At 40.4% G+C, this 23,748-nt stretch overlaps 1 protein-coding gene across 9 annotated transcripts in view; it reads left to right on the top strand.

Moving 5' to 3' along the window:
• TJP2 (tight junction protein 2) overlaps positions 1-23,748 on the top strand; it is a 117,466-nt gene that overhangs the window by 88,517 nt on the left and 5,201 nt on the right. For all 9 annotated transcript variants that reach the window (XM_027615434.2, XM_035723627.1, XM_027615428.2 and 6 more), the window contains 14 exons: positions 1,097-1,200; positions 1,826-1,979; positions 3,463-3,571; positions 3,672-3,805; positions 5,298-5,364; positions 6,152-6,302; positions 10,389-10,497; positions 12,748-12,958; positions 13,684-13,871; positions 14,310-14,405; positions 15,000-15,079; positions 15,457-15,667; positions 21,307-21,407; positions 22,624-22,836. In XM_027615434.2, the coding sequence (XP_027471235.2) occupies positions 1,097-1,200; positions 1,826-1,979; positions 3,463-3,571; positions 3,672-3,805; positions 5,298-5,364; positions 6,152-6,302; positions 10,389-10,497; positions 12,748-12,958; positions 13,684-13,871; positions 14,310-14,405; positions 15,000-15,079; positions 15,457-15,667; positions 21,307-21,407; positions 22,624-22,836 (1,928 nt within the window). The remainder of the gene's footprint in view (positions 1-1,096; positions 1,201-1,825; positions 1,980-3,462; positions 3,572-3,671; positions 3,806-5,297; positions 5,365-6,151; positions 6,303-10,388; positions 10,498-12,747; positions 12,959-13,683; positions 13,872-14,309; positions 14,406-14,999; positions 15,080-15,456; positions 15,668-21,306; positions 21,408-22,623; positions 22,837-23,748) is intronic.

Raw genomic sequence — 23,748 nt, 5'->3', positions numbered from 1 at the left:
AACTTTTCTAAATGGTAGAAAGTTACTTTGTTTTGGAATTACAGGATTTTGAGTCGAGAACAATAATAATAAAATTTGAATGTGCCTCTTTTAAAACCTGCTAGGTTGTGGTAGCTTCCTAAAATAACCAAAATTTATGCTTCTTAGATATTTTTACAAGTTTCATAAGTAAAATCAGAAGAGTCTGAATAGTATTTAAAATACTTTTAAATATGCATACTTAGTAAAATACAATGTGTTTTCTTTTGAGAGTAATTCAAAGTTCACAACCCCCCCGAATATGCTGGTTTTAGTTAAATACTTTATTGCTTTGCCTGGCTTACTGACTCTTTTTCTTTGCACACTGAAATTTTTTCAGTGCCAAACCGCACGTCTCAGTCGTTACACATGAAGGGAATACTATTGGCAGTGTCTTCCTGTAGGCAACAGGGTTGTCAGAACATGTTTACTGAGATGTACTGAATTGGTTTTTTTTGTTCCCAATTTAATGTTAAGTGTAGTGTTAATTTTAAAGCAGATATTCATACAGCCTTCACCTAGTTTTTCCATTTGTTAACATTTTGCCACATTTTTCTCCTTTGTCCCCCTTCCTCCCCTCTTCCTTTCCCACACTACTTCTCTCTCAGTGGTTTTTTGGAACTGCTTGAAAGTAAGTTGCAAGGGTGGCCCTTTACCCCTAAATATTTCAGCAGGTATCTCCAGAGGATAAGAACATTCTCCTGTATAATCGTAATGCCATTACCGGTTCTTAAGAAAATTAACATTAATATCCCTTTTAATGTACTGTAGTATGGTTCATTTTGAAGTTGCTTCAAAATAATGTAATCTACCCCACCCCCACCTCTGTCCCATACTGGATCAAGTTCTAGTGAAGGTTCATGCATCACATTTGGTTTTTGTATCTTTTTAAATCTAAAACAGTCCCTCTCTGTCTCTTGTTTTTTATGACACTGACTTTTTCAGTGAGTCCAGCCTAGTTGTCCTAGAGTACCCCACAGGCAAAATTACTTTTTCATAAATATTTTTAAATTCACCTAGAACCCAGACTAAGTGTTCTGCACAAGTGGATGAAATATGTGTATGGTTTGTCCCCTAGAGTACGGTCTTCGGCTTGGGAGTCAGATCTTCATAAAGGAAATGACCAGAACTGGTCTGGCAACTAAGGATGGCAACCTGCATGAAGGAGACATAATTCTCAAGGTGGGAGTACCAGGGTCGAAAACAACTGAATTCCTGTTTGGCTTTCTAGTCCAAATTTCACATCTGAGTGCCGACATGGTGAAGCTTTGTTGAGATGGGAGTCAATAGTAAGACAAAAACTGGGAGGGGCCAGCAGGGTGAGATTTTTATCACAAAAACCAGACATGGAAATTTGTAATAGTGTAATTTCAGTTTAAAAAAAAAAAATGAATACCTTCTTCTTCCCTGTTTAAAGTTTAAGCTCCCATTCCCTAAACTAAGGAAAGATGAGGTGGAGAGTTGGTAGTATATGAATGCTGAATGTTTAATAGTTTTTTAAACCTCTCTAGTCAGGAAACATGTTCCAGTAGGAAACCAACCATTATCTTGAGCTTGGAAGTTAAATAAATTAGCAGAGTAACTTAAGTATACCACAGCTCTCTCATGCCTGTTATTTGGGATCCAGCCATGCAGGGTTATATTTAATTTGAAGGATAATTCATGTTTATTTAATCAGTCATCCTAAAGCCCATATCTGAGTAGTTGAGCAAAAGCCTTTACACTTTTAGAAGGGGAAAATACAAACTTTCTACTTCACTGTGAGTAGTTGTATTGCGTGTAACATGACCGTTACTCACGAACACAGATAAATGGAACTGTAACTGAGAACATGTCTTTAACGGATGCTCGAAAACTGATAGAAAAGTCAAGAGGAAAACTCCAGCTAGTGGTGTTGAGAGACAGCAAGCAAACGCTCATCAACATCCCATCATTAGATGACAGCGACTCAGAAATAGAAGGTAAGGAAGGGGGAGGCTTTGAGCTTAGCTGGAAGCAAGGAAGGCTGTTGCTTTTGCATTCTCTACGGAGTTTAGCATAGCCGTCTAGCTGGAAGCTAAATTTCCAACAAAAGCTTCTCTTTTAAACTTTAATTCCGGGGTGCCTGGGTGGCTCAGTTGGTTAAGTGACTGCCTTCGGCTCAGGTCATGATCCTGGAATCCCGGGATCGAGTCCCACATCGGGCTCCCTGCTCAGCAGGGAGTCTGCTTCTCCCTCTGACCCTCTTCCCTCTCGTGCTATCTCTCTCATTCTCTCTCTCTCAAATAAATAAATAAAATCTTAAAAAAAAAAAACACTTTAATTCCAGTAAGTAGTGGTTATTTTCTTGTTAAAGTGTCTGTTGAAATTAGTTTTCCAGTATGACATTCGGGTGCACTCATGAACTCCTCAGTGGACTGAGGCCACTGAAAACAAAACTTATTAGTAAAAAATGTGTGTATGAGTGGTTCAAAGACCTAACCACATCCATTTGTAAATTGCTCATTATTGCACTTTCTTATAGATTTTTAAAAAGTAGATATGAATATTTCCAACAGAGAGGGTCATATGGAATATAGCTAAGATAGATAGTAAAGAATCCATCAGAGTGGCTGAATATTGTGGTATTCATTGATAAGCAATCTGTATCACCTCTTTTGTCTTAGGAAGCAATATTCATTTCTTGAATATGAATTATACATGGGGTAACATTTTAACCATGTATAAATTACCAATAAAAATAAGTAGGCATGAAAAAAAATAGGCATGATACTTCCTAATTACCTAGTACTGCCTTTGGGCAGAAGAATTTAGAAAATATTAAGTTCTCAAGTTTAAAGACAGACGTGTTGATTTTTTAAAGAATTACTTTATAAAATCTTAAGACTTAGTTTAGCTCCCATTTTATCAAAAGTCTAATCATTTGGTTACTGCTATGAGTGCAGTGCGGAAAACAGAGCATGAGAAATAATCCCAACATGCTGGGTGCTTATAGGTTACTTCCTTGCTATTCCGTATGTGGAGCTCAGCCCGCCAGCTGCATGAACATCTAGGAGCTTGCTGGAATCACAGAATTGCAGGCCCTGCCCCAGAACATCTACATTCTAATAAGACCCCAGGTGATTCATATGCACATTAAAGTTTGAGAAGCACTGTTCTGTGTGGTTAAAAATGAGTGTATACGTATATGATCCAGTAATTGAATTTTGATTCCTCAGTAGCAGCTTTGAAGGAAAGTGTAACGAAAGAGGAACATAAAATTCTGAATTTGGCTTCCTCTTGATTCATTAAAGCCTTTCCCTTTAGAGGCTCAGATTTTCTTCAAGGGAAGACTGTTAGACTAATAGCACAGTTACTGCCTGCCTCTTTTCCATTTCCCATGTTGCCTTACCCAGAGAATAGTATCATTTCTGGTACAGGTCTTAAATATTTTAATAAGAAGTCTTTTCTTATTTTTGAAACCAGATATCTCAGAAATAGAGTCAAACCGATCATTTTCTCCAGAGGAGAGACGGCAGCAGTATTCCGATTATGACTATCATTCCTCAAATGAAAAGCTGAAGGAAAGGCCAAAGTAAGATGATGTATACTTCCCCTCACATGTGACACCGTGAGCATACACACATACATATTTGTGGTGACGTTATGAGACATTAATGTGATATGTGCTTAAGTTCAAGAGAGGACATGCAGAACAGATGGTCCAGGATGGGCGCCACACCCACTCCCTTCAAGTCCACGGGGGATATTGCAGCTGCGGTTGGCACAGAGAACAGCAAGGAACCCAGATACCAAGAGGAACCACCAGGTGAGGGTCCTTTTAAATGTGTTCAAAAGTGTGCTCTTGGTAATTCCAGAGGGTGGCCAGAAGGAGAGAGAAATTTTAAAAAATCATTCTTATACATGGAAGAGGGACTTCAGTCTGTGTCTTTTAATACTGAAAAAACATAAAGAATAACAGCCCTTTCCATATGCCAACAGATTGGTCACATTTTGTTATATTTGATTAGTTATGGTCCTTGTGTCATCCCTGATCCCGACCCAAACTGCTCTGCTCGTAACATTTCTGACTGCAAATGTGTGGGTTTTTTCCCCTACTCAGCTACCAATTCTCAAATTCTCCAGACACCAACTGGTTGTCTGTTCTGTTCAGTTCTGGCACTGTCTACCCAAGATTAGTGCAGACCCTGCAGGTGAAGGATGCTTCCAGTAAGAAGTCCAGTAAGTTGCTTCCACTTCAGACACCACTCCCAATTCCCAGGTGCCACCTGTACTTTTGTCCAACCAGGTCTGAACAAAGGGATCCCACAAGCCCCTCCTCACTCAGGTTTGATAATTTGCTAGGTTGGCTCACAGAACTCAGGAAAGCCCTTTACTTACTATTACCAGTTCTTATAAAGGCTACAACTGAAGAACAGCCAAATGGAAGCAAGGTACACGGCAAGGGGCACAGAGCTGCCATGTCTGAGAGGACATCTCCAGGCATACCACACTTCCCAGTATCTTGATGAGTTCACCAATCATGAAGATATGGAGTTTCTGTCATATGCGTGATCAATGATTACCTCAGTCTCCAACCCCTATCCCCTCCCAGATGGTGGGGAGGTAGGCTGAAAGTTTCAAGCTTCTAATCATGGCTTGCTCTTTCTGGTGACCAGCCCCCATGCAAGGCTATCTAGGAGTTATCTCTTTAGAACAAAAGGTGCTCTACCACCCAGGAAGTTCCAAGGGATGTAACAGTTCTGTGTCAGGAATTGAAGGCAAAGAGCAGAGAGCTGAAGATGCTTCTGGCACCCCTACCACTCCTGAAATTACAGGGATTTTAGGAGCTATGTATCAGGAACTGGGGGCAGAGACCAAATATATCTATTTCTAATCCTGTCACAGTCACATTTTCTCTTAATTGATTAGTTGAAGTCCTTTTGTCTCCTGCCTCTGATCTCCACCCCATCTCCCAGCCCTGCCCCATCACCCTAAAATTATGATTTTACATGCTTAAGTATTTGTTGATGGAAAAGACAGATTTATGTGGTTTTTAAGTTATAAAAATACTCTCTTTTGCATCTGATTGTGCACCTTGCATTTTGGAAGTTTCATTTGTTACCCTGCTTATTTTGAGAAACCATTGGTACCTGCTAATGCCTCAACAATAAACTTCAAGACTTAACTTTTGTTGATGTGATGGCTTATATGTAACATAAGGTTACAGACTTGAATTTTGTGGATTTTATGATCTTTGTAGAGACAGACTTACTCCTGTTAATCCAGGTTGATAATGATAGATTTTTTTTTATTCGCAGCTCCTCAACCAAAAGCAGCCCCAAGAACTTTTCTTCGTCCTAGTCCTGAAGATGAAGCAATATATGGGTATGTATTTCAGTCTCTCTCTTTTCCTTTCTCCTTCCACACACCTCAGTCTCCTTAACTGAAATCCAGAAGAATGGTGTTTTTTAACTACAGATGATGATTTTGCACATACTTAGCCACCTTTAACCTACCTCTATTGCTGGTGTTTACGAGAGAGAAAGAAACAACTTGTAGGAACGTAAAATGTGGAGTTGGGGGAACTTTGTAGTGTTAGCTTTGAATGCTTATCTCCTTATCTGGCTACTTTCCCAGAATGTGATTCTGAGTATTTGAGTTTACCAGATCAGTAACTCCCACATAGGTGAAGTACGGCTTTCGTACAGGGCCTCTGTAGGGGCTGCAGTATCCTGATGATCCTAGTGTGTGGAGGGAGGGGAGAAATGATACAGTGCTGTGCTCTGGATAATGAGAATCCCTGGTTCAGTGGTGGTCAAGAGCAGCAGCTCCTGGAGTAGGATCTGGTCTTGCTGAGCCGAGGCTGTGGTGGCAGCAGGCTTTCCTTTGGAAGAATCCTGAACTGGGAGTCAGATGGCCTAACCCTGCCTTTTATTTGCTTTCCAATCTTGAATGAGTTTATTTAAGCATCTGTTACTTACTAACCAGTTAAGTGGGCCTACTGATACTCATCTCACAGTCCCCCAAAAGATAAAGTGATAAGAAGGAGAACTTTTTAACATGTAAATCTCTGTACAGATAGAAGAAATTAAATCTTTCACTGCTAATGTTGGTTCTCTCTTTACAAAGAAAAATCTCCCTTCTTTCTTTTCTAAAACTGAACTCATTGTAGTCCCAACACCAAAATGGTGAGGTTTAAGAAGGGAGACAGCGTGGGCCTCCGGCTGGCTGGTGGCAATGACGTTGGGATATTTGTGGCTGGCATTCAAGAGGGTACCTCGGCAGAACAAGAAGGCCTTCAAGAAGGGGACCAGATTCTGAAGGTAGGAAAGACCATCCCTGTTTCTAGACATTACTGGGAAGGAGTGGGGTTTTCTGGGGTCTTATGAAAGGGAAGAGAAAGTAGTCTAGCTTGTGAAAATAGACCAGTTGCAGGTTTGTTGATGCCATGTGTAAGGTCTGTTTCCCTCAAATGGGCCCTGTCTTCTTAGTCCTGGAACCCAAAACTCATCCCTATGTCTGTTGGAATTTATAGTGTTCAAGACCCTTGCAAAGATTTTTATTAGTTTGTTTAACAAAAAAAAAAACAGATTCTAACTTAAGGCCTGGGAGGAAGATCTCCCAAAAGGTCTTACTAATGTTTGGTTTTTGTTGATTCCTTGTCTGGTTGTCACTCTTAAGGCCATGTGCTGTACTTGAACAAAGGTGGGTATTGGCTTAGATCTCTAGACTTGAATCCTGTCCCAGCCTCTCATTAGTTCTGTGACCCTTGTTCAACCCTGAGACTCAGGTTTCTGTATCTGTTCAATGGGGATGAGAATACCTGCCTTGTAGGGGCCCTGGGAAGATTAGAATGGATAACATTCACAAGGCATTTAGCAGAGTTTCTGGCACAAAATAGGAAGGACAATGTCTTTTCTTCTCGCCATTGGAAAATAACAAGCTGCTGCCACTCACTATGTTGTTTACATCTAAAATTGACCAGGAACAGTTAATCAGTTAATCATATATTAAGGTAACTGTATGTATGTTTTTTAGAGAAATACATACTGTAAGTATGTATGTTTATATAATCTATTGGTTTTGAAAAACAAACGGGCGCCTGGGTGGCTCAGTTGGTTAAGCATCTGCCTTTGGCTCAGGTCATGATCTCAGGGTCCTGGGATCAAGCCCCTCCGTCGGGCTCTCTGCTCAGGAGGGAGCCTGCTTCTCCCTCTCCCTCTGCCCATCCGCCCTCCTTGTGCTCGCTCTCTCTCTCTCGCTCTGTCTCAAATAAATAACATCTTAATAAATAACTCACCCTTGACATTTCATGAGATACATATATTGTCCGTTGACTTCTGAATAAACATTGAGAATGTCAGGTATCTTGTGATTATATAAAAATATAGACAGTTCCTAGGGAACTGTCTTTACTGGAATTTCTGCTTCTGTAAACTTGCATTTCTTACGAGTTATTAGGGGGGCTCTGGTAAAGCATCTCAGTTCAAAGGAGAGGGGAGAAAAAAACTTGCACAATTCCCAAGGAAGCAGGCAACAGAGCACAAAAATAGGTGGTCCTTTTCCTTCTTGGCCTCATTGCAGTAGTTCAGATTTCATTTCTGGAGCAGATGAAGGGCAAAACTTGATGAGCTTTGCTGAAGCTTTCCAGTGATATTCTAGACCCTCTGGCTCTGGTCAGGGTCCCAGAAGACTAAGTATATCTGAGTGAACCTCGTGGTACCACATGATCCTAGGAAATATCATTTACTAAGTGCCTACTGATAAGAATCCCATCAGAGTGCCAGCTCATACCAATTTACTCTTGAGCTGATGCCAAAGAAGAAAAGCATCATTTCCTAGTGTGGGGCCATAGGAAGTCAGAATTTGGAAGCCTTTGCTTATGAAGGTTCAAGGATAAAATATTTTTGTATCCTGGGGAAGAGAGATTTTCTGAATTTCCATGAAAAAAATAGTGACTTCACCTCCGGGCTTGACAAACTTTGTTAAAGATGGCGAGAGTCATTTCCATGGGTAAAAGTCATGGTATGCAATGTTTATACTTACAAACGTGTCTTGTTTCCTGTTATTACTCTGGTGAAAGACAAGGAAAAAAATATGGGAACTGTCCCCCCATCCCATCTGAAAGTCGGACAATAGATAGATGGTCCTGGTTCTTGGGCGTAAATAAATTTTCTGTTAAAGGAGCCCTCAGTTCTACAAAGGGTTTAAAAATATTGAGTTCGCCTACTGGGGCAGAGAAGCTGCTCTACAGTCAAAAGCTGTAGCTGATACCAAATCCTTTTCAGGATCACAGAAGACATGGCTAGCCCCTGGAGACCACTAAATAGATAATGAAAGAGGGTATTTCTTGGAGAGGACTGTCAACCTAACCTTCCAGTATCAAAGTGCTGTCATAGCCTTTTTTTTTTTTAATTTGACAGTGAGAGAGGGAACACAAGCAGGGGCAGTGGGAGAGGGAGAAGTGGGCCTCCCATGGAGCAGGGAGCCCGATGGGGGCTCTATCCCAGGACCCTGGGACCACGACCTGAGCCAAAGGCAGACGCCTAACAACTGAGCCACCCAGGCACCCCTGTCCTGGCCTTTTTAACTATAATTTGTTTCGATGTTCCTTTTCATGGCCAGATTGAATGTATGTGGTGAAGTCTGTACATTTACTAATAACTTTTTTCTGCTGAGGGTTTTTAAGTGCAGCTCTTCCCTTTGTAAAGGTGGCAGCCTGACAAGTGGAGCGAATGCACTAGTGTGCTGTGGCAGGATGTATGCCTTACCAGTAGCAGAAGTCTGTGTGTTTTCATGTTTGGCTTGATTGTCTCTTTGCTTATAATTTACCTGGTATGGTTCTTACTTCTCTTTCAGAAACTTTTATGGGATGGAAAAGAGAAACTCCTCTAAGTTTTTAAGTAGTTATCACGTGTGACTTAATTTTGACCACTGTATTTTTTGGCTTGATGGAAGGTCTGTCCCACATGGCCATAGGATGGACAAAGGGACCCTCAAGGTCTTCCCTCAAGCCCTATGGCCTTGTCTTCTTCAAATAAAAGCACATACAGTACATATGAAAACATGTGGCCATACACAGATTCAGGTGTAGATAGATAAATGGCACAAGAAAGGATTGGATTCTAAAGTGTGATGATCCCTAACTGGGGGATAGAGAGATGGGAATGAGAGATCTTAAATGCTAAATATTGTTTCAAAGGAAAAGTTAATGAGATTGCTTTAACAAATTACTTCATTTCAAAAGCACCAAGTGTCAACCTAATGCCTATTTTTACTTAATCACAAATTCCAACCTTAAATTAGGCTCAATTATTGACTTTTTTCAGCGATAAAGGATTCTATAGTCCTCAATGATTGAAAAAAATATTTCATAGGAATTTATCTTTTTACTTCATTATTAAAATATTAGGTACTTTAAAATAATTGTTATACTATTTGTAACTGTGTTTTAAAATGGTTTTAAAGGGGCGCCTCGGTGGCTCAGTTGATTGAGCAACTGCCTTCGGCTCAGGTCATGATCCTGGAGTCCCGGGATCGAGTTCCGCATCGGGCTCCCTGCTCGGCGGGGAGTCTGCTTCTCCCTCTGACCCTCTTCCCTCTTGTGCTATCTCTCATTCTCTCTCTCTCAAATAAATAAAGTCTTAAAAAAAATAAAATAAAATGGTTTTAAAGGTACTGAACAAAGATTCCAAAATGTCTTTTTCTTTGTGCCACATTTCAATTTTACTTGCTTTCTCACATCTTTCCAAAGCTATTTACTGTGTCCTCTCTTTGGTCAGTGGGGGATAAATATTGTGGTTCCTTGCCAGAAATAAGTGTGTGCCTGAAGCTTAAATATATAAGTCTATGTATTAGGCTAATGCTCTTCAATTTCATAAACACATATTAAAAACCTTTTAGGTGAGAGAAGCTATAGGAGAAAGGTAGATTGGATTTTTATTTTCAGGCTTTTCTTTGAATCAGTTTAAAGTGTTAATACCTTAAGCTGGGCCAGCGTGTCTGTTTGCCATAAGACCCCACCACTCCCTATAGCATTATAGTTATGTTTCATAATTGTATATTACCTCCCTGACCACCTCTGAGGGAAACTCAAGAAAAGACAGACAAACATAGCAAGAAATTTTAATATGATTCAGTGACAAATCCTTGATGGAATGGCATATTTCTAAGGGACAGTTAGCAGTGTGGGGAGACAGGAAGGTGTGGTGATGCGCACACTGCCCAGGCCCATAGCAGGTACTGGGAGGGCCTGTGTTGGGACACTAAAGACTCTTACATCTGGGTTTTGCTTTGGGCGGGCCCTGATAAAAGCAAACAGATAAAAATCTTAGGTGGCATCTTTTAAAAAATTACTTCTTTTTCGTTATTTGTTTTTGTTTTGTCTTTCTGTTTGACCTTCCTATCAGGTGAACACACAAGATTTCAGAGGGCTGGTTCGGGAAGACGCTGTTCTCTACCTGCTAGAAATCCCCAAAGGTGAAATGGTGACCATTTTAGCTCAGAGCCGAGCTGATGGTGAGCAAATCTGGTCATTAGTTTAATTTGGGGAGTGGGGGAAGGATGAGAGAGCTATCTTGGGACCAGAATAGGTAAGTCTGGGTATTAAAAATTTGAAGTATATCTTCACATTCAATTTCTGGGTCACAGGTATGTGGAGAAAATTTGGATACCACTTAATGTTCTATAGAAATGTTTTCTGTGCACCAAAATAATTTTACCAGTTGTGTCAATTTGGAATAAAACTGCTTTTCTGAATAGTGATCTATCCTTAACTATTGTCTGGAGTATACTGACTTTTCCATATGAAAGATGCAAAGGGCCACATCTTTGGGTCAGCTTCCACATTAATGCTTACTAGTCTGACAAGTTGCTACACCCTTGCAGGCCTCATTGTTCTCATCTGTAAAATGGGGGTTGATAGCATCTTCCCAGTCGGCTTCAGAGGCTGATTGGCAAGTGTATTCGGGTTCTCTAAGAGAAACAGAATCCATAGGGGGTGTGTGTATATGTAGATAGAGGTTTATTATAAGGAACTATCTCACATGATTATGGAGGCTGGCAAGTCCCAAGGCCTGCAGGGTGAGTTGGCAGGTTGGAGACCCAGGAGAGCCAATGATTTGGTTCCAGTCAAAGTCTGGAGGCCTGACAACTGGAAGAGCTGATAGTGTAGTCACAGTCTGAAGGCTGGCAAGCTCACAATCCAGGAAGACCTGATGTTTCCATTTGAGTCGGAAGGTAGGAAGAAAGCTGATGTCCTAGTTCATAAAGCAGGAAGAGTTCATTTTTTTCTTACTTGGAGAAAGGTTCACCTTTCTGTTTTATTCAGGCCTTCAACTGATTGACAAGGCCCACCACACGAGGGAGCACAATCTGTTTTTTGTTTTTATTATGTTATGTTAATCACCATACATTACATCATTAGTTTTTGATCGGTGTTCCATGATTCATTGTTTGCGTATAACACCCAGTGCTCCATTCAGTACGTGCCCTCTTAAATACCCATCACTGGGCTAACCCATCCCCCCCACCCCCTCCACTCTAAAACCCTCAGTTTGGGGGTGCCTGGGTGGCTCAGTTGGTTAAGCGACTGCCTTTGGCTCAGGTCATGATCCTGGAGTCCCGGGATCGAGTCCCGCATCGGGCTCCCCGCTCAGTGGGGAGTCTGCTTCTCCCTCTGACCCTCTTCACTCTCGTGCTCTCTATCTCTCATTCTCTCTCTCTCAAATAAATAAATAAAATCTTTAAAAAAAAATAAAATAAATAAAAAAAAAATAAAACCCTCAGTTTGTTTCTCAGAGTCCATAGTTTCTCATGGTTCGTCTCCTCCTCCAATTTCCCCCCCTTCATTTTTCCCTTCCTACTATCTTCTCGCCTTTTTTTTTTTTTAAACATATATTGTATTATTTGTTTCAGAGGTACAGGTCTGTGATTCATCAGTCTTACACAATTCACAGCACTCACCATAGCACATACCCTCCCCAATGTCTATCACCCAGCCACCCCATCCCTCCCAGCCCCCACCACTCCAGCAACCCTCAGTTTGTTTTCTGAGATTAAGAGTCTCTTATAGTTTGTCTCCATCTCAGGTTTTGTCTTGTTTCATGTTTCCCTCCCTTCCGCTATGATCCTCTGTCTTGTTTCTCAAATTCCTCTTATCAGTGAGATCATATGATACTTGTCTTTCTCTGGTTGACTTATTTCGCTTAGCATAATATCCTCTAGTTCCATCCACGTCGTTGCAAATGGCAAGATTTTGGGTTCTTTTGATGGCTGCATAATGTTCCATTGTATATATACACCACATCTTGATCCATTCATCTGTTGATGGATATCTTGGCTCTTTCCACAGTTTGGCTATTGTGGACATTGCTGCTGTAAACATTGGGGTGCACGTACCCCTTCGGTTCACTACATTTGTATCTTTGGGGTAAATACCTAGTAGGAGCACAGTCTGTTTTACTCAGTCTACCAATTTAAATGTTAATCTCATTCCATAACACCCTCAGTTACACACACAGAATGTCTGACCAAATATCTGGGCACTCTGTGGCCCAGTCAAGTTGACACACAAAATTAACCATCACAGCAACTAATGGAATCTAACTTCTTCCTGTCTGAGTCCTGATTCCCATACGGCCTGTCCACTGAGTTTATTAAATGAAGAGAAGTAAAAAGGGTGATAGAAATAGAAGAAGCTGGTAACTCTTCAAGAAAAGACCTCTGGCTAAGCAGACTGCAACATATAAGAATGCTTTTGTTTTTCAGTGTATAGAGACATCCTGGCTTGTGGCAGAGGGGATTCATTTTTTATAAGAAGCCACTTTGAATGTGAGAAGGAAACCCCACAGAGCCTGGCCTTCACCAGAGGGGAGGTCTTCCGAGTCGTAGATACGCTGTACGATGGCAAGCTGGGCCACTGGCTGGCTGTGAGGATTGGAAATGAATTGGAGAAAGGTTTAATCCCCAACAAAAGCAGGTATCTGAGATCACATACTCCCATACACCTCCCTTAAGCTTTCCCCCCATAAATCAATTACAGTCCCTTTCCTGCTCAGAGAGGAAGCCCCACATGACTTCATCATTTGTCTTTGTGTCCTTTCCCATCACCTACTTCTGGTTCATGAGAAATGGCCTGGGACTGTGAGATAGCCACCAACTGGTTTGCTGTGTTAGCATCATGTCATTGGTTGTTGCCCCTGGCTGGTGTTTTAAACAGTTGGCTATGGAGTGTCTGCTACCTTGCACAGCATACAAGCAGGTGCCAGAGTGGCTGGAGTGTATCGAGACAGCTCTCAGAGACAAGTTGCGCTTGTCCACTGTCTGGCCTTCAGCCTTGGGAGAGGCTTATGCACCCCAGTTAACACTTGTTAGTTGGCTGACTGGGGAAAGTAAGAAAGATAATTGTACTTTGGCAGGGATTTTGGTTATGTTTACTGTATACCAGCCTACCAGAATGAGCCAAATTTATTGTGTTTGTTACTGAGCTATTTCTGGTAGATTTTATGTGCACCCAGCCTTTCTGTGCTTCCACTGGGTAAAGAAAGTTCCCACATTTCCCACTCCGTGAGACTTTTTCCAATCTCAAGCTGCATCTTCTCTAATCCAAGTTCATAAACAACATTGACTGGTTTTGGCTAATTTTAACTTTATTTGTGCATTTTCTGGCTTTAGAGATTTACTACCTGTGGTTTCTTCTCTCAGAGCTGAACAAATGGCCAGCGTTCAGAATGCCCAGAGAGACAATGCTGGGGACAGAGCAGATTTCTGGAGAATGCGTGGCCAGAGATCTGGTGTGAAGAAAAACTTAAGGAAGAGTCGGGAAGATCTAACAGCTGTTGTGTCAGTTAGCACCAAGTTCCCGGCTTATGAGAGGGTTTTGCTGCGAGAAGGTGAGAAAGCCATTTGGGGCCAGGAAATGATCTGACTGGGCTTTGAGCCTGTTTTTCTTCATTTTCAGACTGTAATAGGATCAAACTTACCATACTACTTAAACCAAAGCCAGGCTAGAGTGTTATCATATTCATACATGAAATAAGACTTTAAAAAAGGGAGCTGTGTAGACTCCTACATGGCGGTGTATTTCCACGTCTTCAGTTACTGTTTTTAATACTGCCATTCAGAAGTTTATATATATTACCTATAGCAAAGTTATTTTTGATCCTGGGGAGAGGAGTGAGGCATGTTCTTCAGAAAAGAGCGGGGCTGAATTGGGGGAGGGAGAACACAATTTCATTTAGTCATGTTATCACTAGCCTATAAAATACTTTTGCTTCTTATCTTAGTAGCTGAGGAAATGCGTTTCCATGGCCTTTCTTGTCTCATTTCAGCTGGTTTCAAGAGACCTGTGGTCTTATTTGGTCCTATAGCAGATATAGCACTGGAAAAGTTGGCAAATGAGTTACCGGACCTGTTCCAAACTGCTAGTAAGTCTGTTGATGATTTTTTCTCTCCCAATTTTTATTTTGAAAAATATCTAATACACAGGAAAAATGAAAAAAAAATGAATGCTCATATACCCTGCACATGGAGTCACTGTCACCCATCAAAAAGTTTGCCTTATACATCCCCTACCATAGACATAGACACTTACACAATTTAAAAAATTTCTTTTGAACTGTTTGAAATTAAGTTGCAGACATTATAACATTTTTTACCCATGTGAATCTCCTCGGCACAAGGACATTGTTCTCCTATACAACCACACTACATCATCACAGCCAGGAAATTTAACAATGATATAGTAATACTTAGTATATAGTCTGTTTATGTCTTTCTAGAATCCTCCTTTTTTCTACTTTGTTTTCTGTCTTGCAGAGTCCAAGCCCCTGTCTCACCTGTCAGACTGCCTCCTTCCTCATGGTTAGATTTCATTTAAAGAGGTGGTGTGGGCCCTTCTCATGGTCTCTTCAGGGCGGCTCCTGATGTCAGATATTCCATCATTGCTGATGCTGGGTTGGAGTCTTTGGTCCTGATTTCTAAAAAAATTAATTAGCTCTTTGTTTTTTTTGCTTTTGCAGAAACAGAACCAAAAGATGCAGGATCCGAGAAATCCAGTGGGGTGGTGCGATTAAATACTGTGCGGCAAATTATTGAACAGGTGAGGAAGCTCATCTAAAGGCCATGTTGTCAGAAAGAATTGGGTCACAGTTTGCCGCAGTCCTTTTTGGAACAGAATCTGTATTTTAATAATTATTAAATGTTAATGATAAAAAAATGAATATAAACGTAAGCTGTTGTATTGTGTGGAAACCAGTCGATGTTCAGTGGCAGTGATACACTGTTTTTTTCAGAGTTCTCAACATTATACCAAATAACCTGTTAATTCATTTACTCAGAAGTGGGCATAATGTGGAGGAAAATGTTTTCTTTTTGATTTAAACTGACAAGTTTTACCTGATGTATCCTTAAGACAAACTCTTTGCTGCTCTGTGACTTTACATACTCATTTACATAACTTTTCCCCATTTCTAACAGGATAAGCATGCACTATTGGATGTGACTCCTAAAGCTGTGGACCTGTTGAATTATACTCAGTGGTTCCCGATTGTGATTTTCTTCAACCCAGACTCTAGACAAGGTGTCAAAACCTTGAGACAGAGGTTGAATCCAACGTCCAACAAAAGTTCTCGGAAGTTATATGATCAAGCCAACAAGCTTAAAAAAACTTGTGCACATCTTTTTACAGGTACGTGAAATTTAAAATGTTGTCTCTTTGCTCCACAGTGGGAAATAGAGAATTGAAGAATGGAAGAAATAAGAAAATAATCTGAACAAAGAAGAGTAATCTGAAATCCTATTCATGACTCTTTGAAAAGAAACTAATCTTATAAAATGATAACTAGACTCATGGCATTTATAGATTGAAAATGATGGTAAAGATCCATGACATGCAAAAATTGGTCATTTTGATGGGTTCAGATTTTTGTGTGGGACTGCAGGCCAGTGATTGAGCCCAATGCACCATCTAGCACTCACATCTCTATATAGATTCTGTCACTGTTCTCTATTTACCATGCATGTGTACACTAACAGAGTGGTAGGAACTTGGTTTCATTATTTAAAATGGTCCCCAAAATAGAAACTTGAACACTCTGTGTATTATGATATTGAGGATTTATTACTCTTATTTTTAGGATAATAAATGATACTGTAATTATGTTTAAAAATAGTCTTTATCTTCTAGAAATGTATACTAAGTAAAATATTCATGGATGACCTAATATATATTTATGGATGACCTAATATGATGCCTAACATTTGCTTAAATTATCTTTGGTGAGGAGAGTGGGTGGGGATATAGACAAGACTGGCCAAGAGTTGACAGTTGTGGAAGCTGGGTAATGTAGACAGGAAGTTCATGTTCTCTCTACTTTGTGTATGGTTAAAATTTCAAATAGAATTTTTTTAAGTGCCTGAAATGAAGACCCACTGCTGCTATTCCTTATAAAAGTAAAATAATCTAAGAATGTAGCATGTTTAGTACCTGAATATATGCAATACCTGTATATGTGACTAGTTCTGTGAATGTGGTATAAATCAGGGTTTAAAAGGCTTATATCAAGTGTTTGGTCAGGCAGTTTTGTGGGAGCAGCATGAAGGCACTGTATGGATAGAACATCCTTAGGATAATGATAGCCTTCCGAGTTCAATGCTGCTCTCCCTCTACTTAGGTCATTTTTAGCGTATCTGACACTGGGGAGGGAGGGAGGGAGCGAGTAGATGAATGTATGTCCACATTGGACTCTTGTTTTATTGTCACTGGCTTCTCTTGTTAAAGAGATACACTATTTACCACTGTGGTGAAATTCTGAAACTGACAGGTAATTTAGCCAAATGTACAGGAGAGAGTGGTCTGTAATAAACCAGGTTTTTATGAATGTAGAGTCTTAAGAGCTTGTGTTTTTGATACATTCATACATAATCTTTCCTGTTGTTTTTACTTCTGCTACTACTTACAGTAATAATATTATTACTATTTTTATTATAGCAGTAGCTAACAGTGGTCAGCCTTTCATGTTTGCTTATTGGACCGTAAGAAAGGCCAGCAACTTCTACAAGGTCACACATCTACTGTATGGCCGAGCCCAGATAACACTGGTGTCTCTGTGTCCAATTTTCTATATGTTACAGCACAGATGTATTTTTTAATGCCAGAAAGGGTCATAGAGTGTAATTCCTCCATTTAACAGATAATTCATCCACTTAACCAAGACCTGCAAGATTGTTATGATATTAAACCTACCCCCCTTCATCCCTTCCACCCACCTTTGCTTAATTCCATTGAACAACTAGGGGCTTGCCTTAGAGTTGAATTTGGGGTTCATCTGAGGATAGGAGGGAGATACCAGGAAGGGAAATAAACTTACGACATTTTTTTACTTAAGAGTAGGAAGAATAGAACTGATCTGATGAATACAGTAATTCAAAATCCAGGTTGCGGGTGGTCTCCCCAGGCTCAATATCCTATTTTTCCCTTGTTGCACAGGAACGAGAAGCTCCCGTTTCCCGCAGAGGAGTATTTAATTATGACAGTACTAAAATGACTCCCCTTGCAAACTCAAGGTACTCCTCCATTAAGTGGAGATGACAAGGGAAGCTTTATTCTGAGATCTGCCCCTAAGCGAGTTAAATTTTTATCATTGTAAGTTAAAATGTTAGGCTGCCCTTCCTTACAGAATGCTTTAGTGTGTGCTTGTCACAGTTATTTTTCAAACATAAGGTTTGAATTACATGTTTTCTTGAAATTCCTGAAGTACTCAATTCATGGTTTGAGGACCAATGAAATGGAACTGTGGACTGAGAAACCCAAGCAGGGCCACCATTTATGTGAAATTGTGGGATTTTTCAAGTACCACAGGATATTCTCGCCCTTACCAGCTTCCCCAAGTTTCAGTAATGTGAAATGTTTACAGCTCAGTCCTGGGACTCTGTAAGTCCTAAACAAAGGCTACTGATTATTAGTGATATTAAACCTATTTTATTATCTTTCAATATTACATATTTAAAAAAAAAATAGTTCCGTGTCATTATACAGTCTTTGAAAAGGCTTGAGGGAAAAAGTGAAACTTGTACCACCTGAAAAAACCCCAACTGCAGTAGCCAGTTCTTGGTTTCCCAAGGGAATAGAGAGACTGGTAACCAGAGGAAGCAGATGGAAGGTGCTATATTCTGGCTGGAGCACCTTGGTTAATGGTTGCTCGTTTAGAGGGGGTCCCTGCCACATGAATAGGTTTATTGAGATTTAATTTACATACCCTATAATTTACCCATTTAAAGTGTACAATTCAGTGGTTTTTAGTATATTCAGAGCTGTACAGCCATCACCACAATCAATTTTAGGATGTTTTCATCATTCTATTTTTTTTTTTTAGACTTTTTTTTTTTTAAGATTTTATTTATTTATTTGAGAGAGAGAGAATGAGAGACAGCACAAGAGGGAAGAGGGTCAGAGGGAGAAGCAGACTCCCCGCTGAGCAGGGAGCCCGATATGGGACTCAATCCCGGGACTCCAGGATCATGACCTGAGCCGAAGGCAGTCGCTTAACCAACTGAGCCACCCAGGCGCCCTGTTTTCATCATTCTAAAAAGAAACCCAGTATCCTTCAGCAGTCATTCCACTTTCTCCCTACCCATCCAGCCATATATACCACCTTCTGCTGTTGCACTTGGCACTTCCCAACACCCTCCTTGGCTGGGGAGGGAGTAATGACCATACTTGTGTTGGGGCTGGGAATGGATGCCCTCAGGGTCCCAGGGCTCCCAGCCAAGACAGAGGCTGAGTGCAGATTCTTTAGATATTTCACTGTCTGGAGTTTGAGAGATGCATTAAGCCTATCCAAGGGATTTAGGCCTAGTCCAGAGGTTGGGAGCAACAGGAATTAACTCATAGCATATTAATAATGCTCACAGTCAAAGATTCTGAAAAACCTAATGAGCAAAAGCCAATAGTAAACCAAAGGTACTTGATTGCAAGGGAAGGCAATATCAAGTTGTGCCACCCACGTCTTAAAAGTAGGTCAGGTGCATGAATTGGATGGTACCAGCTTAGTCTGTGTTACCTTTATAGGGGGCTTAAGAAATTAGCTACTATGAGGGTTTGGTTTGGTCTTTTTTTTCCATGTACTTGATTCAGTGTGAATTCAGTAAGGTCTTAATGACTTCTTCATTGTATCAGGAGGCATGAACATATTGTCTACATTTCATAAATGGCCCTTTTACCTTTAGGTTTTCCTCACGATAAATACAGATTATATTCATTTTAAATAACTCCAACATAAAGCTCAAAAAGCAGCTTAATGTATACATTTACTGCAAACCACTCATTTTGTTTCTGGGGTGTAAAATCTCACTTCCATATTTAAATACTCTGGCATCATATTTTAAAACCCAAGAGCACAATAATCTTTGCAAAGTGCAGGGGTGCCTGGGTGGCTCAGTTGTTAAGCATCTGCCTTCGGCTCAGGTCATGATTCCAGGGTCCTGGGATCGAGCCCCGCATCAGGCTCCCTGCCTAGCAGGAAGCCTGCTTCTCCCTCTCCCACTTCCTCTGCTTGTGTTCCTTCTCTCACTTTGTCTCTGTCAAATAAATAAAATCTTTTAAAAAAAAAACTTTGCAAAGTGCAGTGATAAGGATACAAAAGCCCAAGGAATCAAGGTTAATTTTTCTTGAGTTGTGCAATGTATCAGCTTATTCTAATGCTATAAATAACTGATAATGAAGGAAATTCTAAGCCCATTCAGGACTTTCCATGGTCAGGGTTAGAACGTTTACAAATTGCTTTATGGTTCTTTTTTGGCTGTGTGTGTGTGTGCGTGTGTGTGTGTGGCATTACACAGACTTCAGGATAGATGGACCAGGGGGCCTAACTTTTACCAAGCCCCAGTTTTCTTTTGGGCGCTACACATAATGCCATATCCTTTAATAAAAGGCTATGACACAGTTTAAAAAAATATCCTAATTTACCTGCAGTCTGATCATTTTAGGCCCAACTTTTTTTTTTTTTAAAGATTTTTTATTTATTAGAGAGAGAGAGAGAGAGCGAGAGAGCGAGAGCAGGAGCACAAGCAGGGGGAGTGGGAGAGGGAGAAGCAGGCTTCCTGCCGAGCAGGGAGCCCGATGTGGGACTCGATCCCAGGACCCTGGGATCATGACCTGAGCCGAAGGCAGACACTTAATGACTGAGCCACCCAGGCGCCCAGGCCCAACTTAATTTATTATTCTGGAGCAATTTGTTTGACCAATTTATCCCTGTTAGGTCCATAAGTTCATATTGCTGGAGAATGACTGCATATGTTTTACTTGGTTGGTATTTTGTATTTGTTTTTATTTTTATTCTTTTTAAAGATTTTTATTTATTTATTCATGAGAGGCAGAGGGAGAAGCAGGCTCCCCAAGGAGCAGGGATCCCGATGAGGGACTCGATCCCAGGACCCCGGGATCATGATCTGAGCCGAAGGCAGACGTTTAACCATCTTAACCACCCAGGTGCCCCTGTATTTGTTTTTAGATGGGCTATGCTGTATGGTGGCTAAGGCCACAGGTTCTAAAAGCAAACTTCTAAGCTTGTATCTAGGTTTCTTCACTTGTTTGGTGTGAGGCCTTGGGCTAGATACTCTCAATATTGTGCCTCAATTTCTCTTCTGTAAAATGGGGACAGTAGCAATACCTACTTTTTAAGGTTTGGATAAACAAGAAATGAGCTCATCCATGTAAGGTATTTGGAAAAGTGCTTGGTTGATCCATAGTACTATTATATAAGGTATATTTCGTTCTGAGTAGAAAATACATATTCCTTAAGTACACACCTGTAGAGTTTAGTTAATCTGTATATATATTCTAAAATATTTAAGCCTATCAAAATTATATAACTTAAATGTTACCTTTAGTATTTTTTTTGGAGATATCCAACAGTAAATTTGTGTATGCTTTTCTTATTTATAACATCCATGCCTATGTAACGATCTTAAAAATACAGTACTTTTAGGTTTGTTTTAGATGTGTTTTCTTTGCTCCTAAAAACACAGTTGTTAAACATACCTTTTAAAGGTAGCTTTTCTGAAAAACAGACATTCTGAAAAGAAAGTAATTCATTTTTAACTTTAGAACATTCATCTGTAATGTAAACTCCCAGCAGCTAGACCAGTAATGGTTTTAATTACATTCAACTAAAGGGATTTATTGTTCAAATATGTGTGTACTTTCTCTTGGATTTGTCAAAGTTTTAATTCAAATATGACAAAAATGAGTAAAATTATGTAAGGTTAACATTTTTAATAAACATTCCTCTGGAAATTGATGCAAACCTTTTGTTTACATTTCTATAGCTACTATCAACCTAAATTCAGCCAATGATAGCTGGTTTGGAAGTTTGAAGGACACAATTCAGCATCAGCAAGGAGAAGCAGTTTGGGTCTCTGAAGGAAAGGTATGTGGCATACTCTGCTACGAGGTGAGAGTCCATGTTCTGAATCTTTTCTCAGGAGGGTAGTGAATGTAGTCAAACCATGCCCATTTGAAGTGATTCCAGCATATGTGCTAATCAAGTTTGAAATTTTATAAATTCTCTGAAAAAGTAATAAAATGAAGGGACTTTTCAAAGAAAAGTAGAATGTGATGTATGTGACCCTACATTCACTTCCCTTTTACTTTTAACGTAGTAACTAGTGTTGTATTCCAAGCACACTAATCAGAGCTTACAAGATCTTGTGCTGAGCTCCACAGCTTTCTTACTAAGGATATGGAAAAGTCAGCATGGAAGGGAGAGGTGAAGATGAGAGTCATGAAGAATATATTTGAAAATTAATTTTAAAAAAAGAAAAGAAAAGCTAGCAGAGTTGGAATCATTTGAAGATTGGAGGAGAAGGTGTCCTAGGATTTCAGAATTCGAGTAGGTTGGTAAGAGGATGCTCAGAACCTTGTGTAGGCTTTTAAAATTGGCTAGCTTCTCATCCTTGAAGGTAGTTTACCCACAGTTCTACTGAAGGGAGGAAGCAAAGAGATTATACAATTTCCTGTGGTTCTAAGGCTTTGGTGCTAGTATTCTGTAGTCCAGCTGAATTTAAACTAGTTTGTGAGAGGTCAGAGGAAGACTTTGTTGCGAAAGTGACTCAATTACCAATTGGATTGTTGAGCCCTAGTCTTGCCCTTTGGAAACTGCATATTTAGTCAAGGTGTCTAGCATCTTCTGAGTGCTTATAGCCTGCTGAGGTTCTGTGCTATAGCCTCCTTTGTGAGAACAGGTTGAACAGGACACAGCTTCCTTCCTCAAGGATTTGAGAATCTTGCGGAGGAATGGAGAGGTATGCAGCACCAGGCAGTGTATATTATTACAAGAGACAGTATTAGCAGAAAAAGCTTGAAAGGAGCCCAAAGTCTTGAAGAGAAGCACAACAATCTGAGGAAGCATGGCTCAGTATTGGGATACAGGATGTTAGTAAATAGGGTGGAGGGTTCCTAATTTGAATCCCTGCACAAAAAGTTAACAATCTCAAGCCAAGTGATTTAAGGAAAATAAAGATGACTTCCCTTTCTAGAACATGTCAAAGTTTCAGTCACTTGGCTGTGCCCTTGGGAATTTTCTTGAGTCCCCATTCCCAGGAGCCATGTTGACCCCACTGACCCTACGAAACAAATTCCTCTAGATGGAAGGGATGGATGATGACCCTGAAGACCGCATGTCCTACTTAACTGCCATGGGCGCAGACTATCTGAGTTGCGACAGCCGCCTCATCAGTGACTTTGAAGACACCGACGGCGAAGGAGGCGCCTACACTGACAATGAGCTGGATGAGCCAGCTGAGGAGCCACTGGTGTCTTCCATCACCCGCTCCTCGGAGCCGGTGCAGCATGAGGAGGTGAGGCGAGGCAGGCCACAGGCTGTGAGGCCATGAGCAGGAAAAGGAGTTTCTGCTGTTTCACCTGAATTCTTCTGGACAACTGTTTATTCAGGGTGCTGTGGAAGGTATTCCTTAGAGTTGGAACAGATGACTTTTAGGGGGTTTCTGATTCCAAGTCAATGCCTGTACGATAGCATTTGTGGTCCATGGGGAAGCCAGCCAGGAACGACGTGCTGGGAGAGGTTAAGTGATCAGCACTCATCACACTGATGTTCTCGAGCATGATGAATTCACTCAACAGCTTTATGTGCCAGCTGTCAAACTACAAGTGGAACATTATTTTTAAATACAATTTTGTTGTATTTACTTGTAACCTTTGATTAGGTTTCTTTGTACTTTTAGGTATCCTTGCTTTTTCTTATCTATCCTACCTTTAACCTTTCTAATCTTGCCAAAACTCCTGAGTATTTCCCCATCAGTTTCCCTCTCTCTTGTACTTCAATTTTTTAATAGAGTTTATGATCAAATATACATCTGATCATTCCAACAGTGAATAGACCGCTTCTGTGATCCAAGAGATCGTGTCAACAGGCACTAAGTTAGGACCAATTAGTAGTTACACCTCAGAGAATACTAGGATAATGTAGATGAGGTTATCCCTATATTTGAATAATTATTCTTGTGGACTTCTCTTTAGCAAGGCAGCTCATTTTGGGGAATGGCTTTACTCTTTATGAAACAGAAGTACCAAAAAATAAGCTGAATGGGGGATAAAACCCACCAAGGCCAAAAAATTAGTATATACCAGTGGACAAGTTATAAAGAATAAACTCCCTAATAGCTACAGGGAGATGAGCTTATGCTTAAAAATATTAACAGCTGTAAGTGATAAAAGAGATTTTAGACTTCAGGAGGACTTTGGGGGGGATT

This window comes from Zalophus californianus, chromosome 13 (assembly GCF_009762305.2).
Source record: "Zalophus californianus isolate mZalCal1 chromosome 13, mZalCal1.pri.v2, whole genome shotgun sequence".
NCBI classification, from domain to species: domain Eukaryota; kingdom Metazoa; phylum Chordata; class Mammalia; order Carnivora; family Otariidae; genus Zalophus; species Zalophus californianus.
The sequence above is the reverse complement of the archived record's forward strand: the minus strand, read 5'-3'. Positions and strand labels throughout refer to the sequence as shown.